Genomic DNA, 3,676 nt, shown 5'->3' on the forward strand with positions numbered 1-3,676 from the left:
GAAGCCGAAGCTACAGGCGCAATCATGCTTCGTGAAACAATTCCGGCACGAGCGGGCGTGCGAGGTAGGAACCCTCAGCGCGTTCGGCTCGCGCTTCTAGCTTCAACTTCGCTCGTACATAAGACAAAATTCACTATCGTGCATATTTCTCGCTTTAAAATGCACATTGGCTGCAGGTGGGAATTCACATTTCAAGTGCCCAAAGCAAGTGAACATTTAGCGCTTTTGCGCTATGCGCGCTCAGCTGTGGCCTTTGAAGGTTCCGAGGTCCCGAGCCGTCTTTAGCGTAGTACGCCCTTGCCGGATTACATGATGCCTCCTCTTCGGATCCGAAGATTGTCGAATCCGCGAAGGACGCAGAAAAAAAAGGGAAGATAAGAAATTGGAAACTAATACCCCTGCCAGACGGGCACCTAAAAGGACCTTTACGCCAAAGGCCTTCAGGATTTTATAATGACCTTTACGTTCTGCCGTGCCAGACGGCACAAGTAAATGTCATTTAGAGGATGTTTACAGCGATTGAACTCCCGCAGCTCGTTCAAACGCATAAAACACGTTCACGCCAGAAAGATAATATTTCCGCGATATCAATAATTTTTTTTTTAAGTTTTTCTAAAGCAAACAAAATATTAAAAAAGACAAAATGACGAGTTCAGTCGAGTGATTACAACAATGTCTGCTTTAAGCCCAAGCACAGTGTTTTTTTGGCAATTAGTGGCAACCCAGAGCGTCGCCCGCTCGCTCGGAGGGGCGTTGCCAGGTTCCCTTGCTCAGTCCTGTTGCTCAGTGCGCGCGCTCCTTCCCGTGCTTTACGCTTTTACCCTGTCCAGTTCGGCGTCGTGCTCGCGCTTGAGTTTCAACGCAGTTGCCCCAGTTTGTTCCTTCGATGGATCTTCCTCCCGATGTGGATCCGGCTACGATGGACCCTGCGTCTCGTGTCGCGTTCCTGGTATGCTTGCGCGCCCACCATGAAAGTGGTTTAGCAGCGCTGAATAGTTCTTTCTCGTCGATCACGGAGGCTTTGACGTCGATCAGCTCCGACATTCAGTCTGCCCGACGAGAAGCTGATTTCCTCGAGGAAAGGCTTCTTGCAAACAGCCTGGTCATCGCTGCAGCGACAGCAGGAGAAACGACCATGCCGCGGAGCGCCCAGGCGTACTTTCGGGGTGAACGATGGTTTGAGGAGACGCTACCGAACCTGCCGGAAAGCCACTTCAAGCAGGGTTTCCGGGTGATGCCGGCGATCTTTCGGTACATCGTGGACGTTTGTCGGCCCCACATGGAGCGCCAGGTCACCCCTATGCGCCCCACCATATCGGTCGAGAAACCAGTTGGAGCTGCGCTCACCAAGCTGTGTTCCAGCGCGGAAGACAGGACCGTCGCCCACTTGTTCGGCCTGGGGCGGTCAACGGTCAACGATAACTACAAAGAGTTCTGCCACATCGTCGTTTCCGAGCTGGAGCGCGACTGGCTCAAGATGATAACCGCCGCCGAACTCCCCGACCACGTCCGCGAGTTCCAGGCTGCCCTGGAATTTCCGCAGGGCATAGCCGCGCTGGACGGCTGCCACTTCCCCGTGTCGCCACCTAAGATCAACGCCAGCGACAATTACAACTACAAGGGCTGGTAAGTACACTAATTAAAAAAAAATAGCTGCGTCTAATGGATTTCAGTAGAGTAGATTGTTGGGCTAGTTCGTTTTGGAACTTGGAATACATTTTAACTCTCAAAACAAAACGACACAAAGACGATAATCGCACTGTGGCGTCCGATTCTCGTCTTTGTGTCCTTATGTTTTCAGCGCTAAAATGTATTCCGCGTTTAATGAGGTGGAAATGACGAAATATTACCGAAACACAAGATGCTAGCAGGTGATTGGTAGCTCGTCATTTTCAATAATGTGCCGTGCTAGCTCTGATAATGTGTAAACATTTTCCTTTTGAATCTACAGCTTTAGGAAAACCCAAAGCCTCACGTATTGTGTGTGAAAAACTGACGCATGCATTGTATTATTTTTCTCCAGGTACAGCACCATCCTCCCGGCCCTTGTGGACCACCGGTACCGGTTCCGGTACGTAAACGTGGGGACGCCAGGGCGGTGCCACGACGCGCACGTCTTTCGGAGGTCGGCACTGGCCAAAATTCTGGAAGGGCCAACGTTTACAACACCAATGGTCACCATCAACGGGACTGCCGTGCCGCCGCTGGTTCTCTGCGACCAAGCCTTTCCTCTGACGTGCAACATGCTGAAGCCATACGCACGCAAGAATGTCGCGGGACAGTCTCCGCAGGAGAAGTTCAACCGGCAACTATCGTCTGCACGTAGGGTCGTGGAGAACGCCTTCGGCAGGATCAAGGCACGGTTCCGCTTAAACATGAAGCGGCTGGAGTGCGATGTGGACAACGCCCGCTTCGTTATACGGGCTTGCTGCACGTCGAATAACATCTGCGAACACTTCAATGATGGCGTGGAGTCCCAGTGGCTCACCGAAGTTGGCACGGAGGCCCGCCTCTACGAGCAGCCAGTCTGCAACACGGATGCCGTGGCAGGCAATGGTTCGAGTGTCCGGGACTTCATTGCTGCCTACCTTCACCAGCACTAGAGTGAAGAGCGAAGCAAAGGCCCTTTCGAGTTCCACCAGAACGAAGGCCCTTTTGAGGACCAGCAGACCAGAGACCCCTTGACCACCACAGAAGAAAAGGCCCTCTTGAGCGCCAGCAAAGGCCCTTCTCAGGGCCAAAAAAATTGGGCTGTAGAGCTGACTTCTTTTGATGCCTCCTCCCGTTGTCTCAAATGAAGTTAAACCGCAGTATTTATTTGAACATTTCAACCATTTTTCAGTTTTTATCTTTTTTTTATGTCTGAATGAAGACGGTAGAGGTGTGCACGTTTCAACTTTGATGCCCCATCTGTTAAGGTAGCACGAGACACGGTTTGGGCGCAAGTTTTAGGCCGAAGGATCCTCAAAAGAGAGTTGAAACTTTCTTTTGAGTCAGTAACGTAGTACTTGTGTCCACCCTGCATTCCTGTCTGGCCTATCCGCACTAGATGTGGAACTTGCTGGGTACTTTTGGTGAGGAGATCAAGGCCTGCGTATTTGCTCCTCTAAACATAATCAATAGTAGATCCCCTTAGCACCCGTTAGGTCGCCTGGATGAGCACCATCGTCTGCTCCATTGCTGCTTCAGTGGTCATGCTCAGAACGAGCTCACATTAACAAGCTGCTAAGACCGGCAACCAATGGTGTCGCGAGAAATTACATCAGTAGGCTGCTAATACAGGCAACCTTGCAGTTGTATTCACATTGCAAATAACTGTGGAAGCTCTCTATCGCACTCTGCAGTCGCGCACACACAGCTGTGGCCGCCAGTGAACGAGACGTAGTTGCGACGTGACCCATACTCTCGTCAAGCTTCGGGCTGTTTGCCGCTTGGAGCTGGTCAGGGATCTACCAACCAAAGGTCATGCGAAGGCCTTGTCTTCTAGGTGGTATTGCTCCCACCCATTTGTTGTCCCCACACCTCGGTGTTTACCCGACACAAGGTCTGTGGACATGCCCACAGGCCTTGTGGTCATGTTCGCCTCATCTTCTGCAATAGAGCGCAGGGTAGTGTAACATATAAATACTAACACAAAACAAAGTCACGTTTATCGGTGGTGCCGGATCTCTTCCAA

General features: G+C 51.4%; 1 protein-coding gene across 1 annotated transcript; it reads left to right on the forward strand.

Annotated features, from left to right (window-relative positions):
* Positions 1-1,477: 1,477 nt before the first annotated feature.
* Positions 1,478-2,603, forward strand: LOC115324587. The gene is made up of 2 exons (XM_029985212.2): positions 1,478-1,626; positions 2,024-2,603. The coding sequence occupies exons 1-2, from the start codon at positions 1,478-1,480 to the stop codon at positions 2,601-2,603; spliced, it is 729 nt and encodes a 242-aa protein (XP_029841072.2).
* The last annotated feature ends 1,073 nt before the right edge of the window (positions 2,604-3,676 follow it).

This window comes from Ixodes scapularis, unplaced genomic scaffold (genome assembly GCF_016920785.2).
Source record: "Ixodes scapularis isolate PalLabHiFi unplaced genomic scaffold, ASM1692078v2 PGA_scaffold4__175_contigs__length_147842914, whole genome shotgun sequence".
Classification (NCBI taxonomy): domain Eukaryota; kingdom Metazoa; phylum Arthropoda; class Arachnida; order Ixodida; family Ixodidae; genus Ixodes; species Ixodes scapularis.

Coding starts and splice junctions, on each gene's coding strand:
- LOC115324587 (XM_029985212.2), top strand. CDS start 1,478: ATGATAACCGCCGCCGAACTCCCCGACCACGTCCGCGAGTTCCAGGCT. Junction 1,627..2,023: donor AATTACAACTACAAGGGCTG/GTAAGTACACTA, acceptor ATTTTTCTCCAG/GTACAGCACCATCCTCCCGG.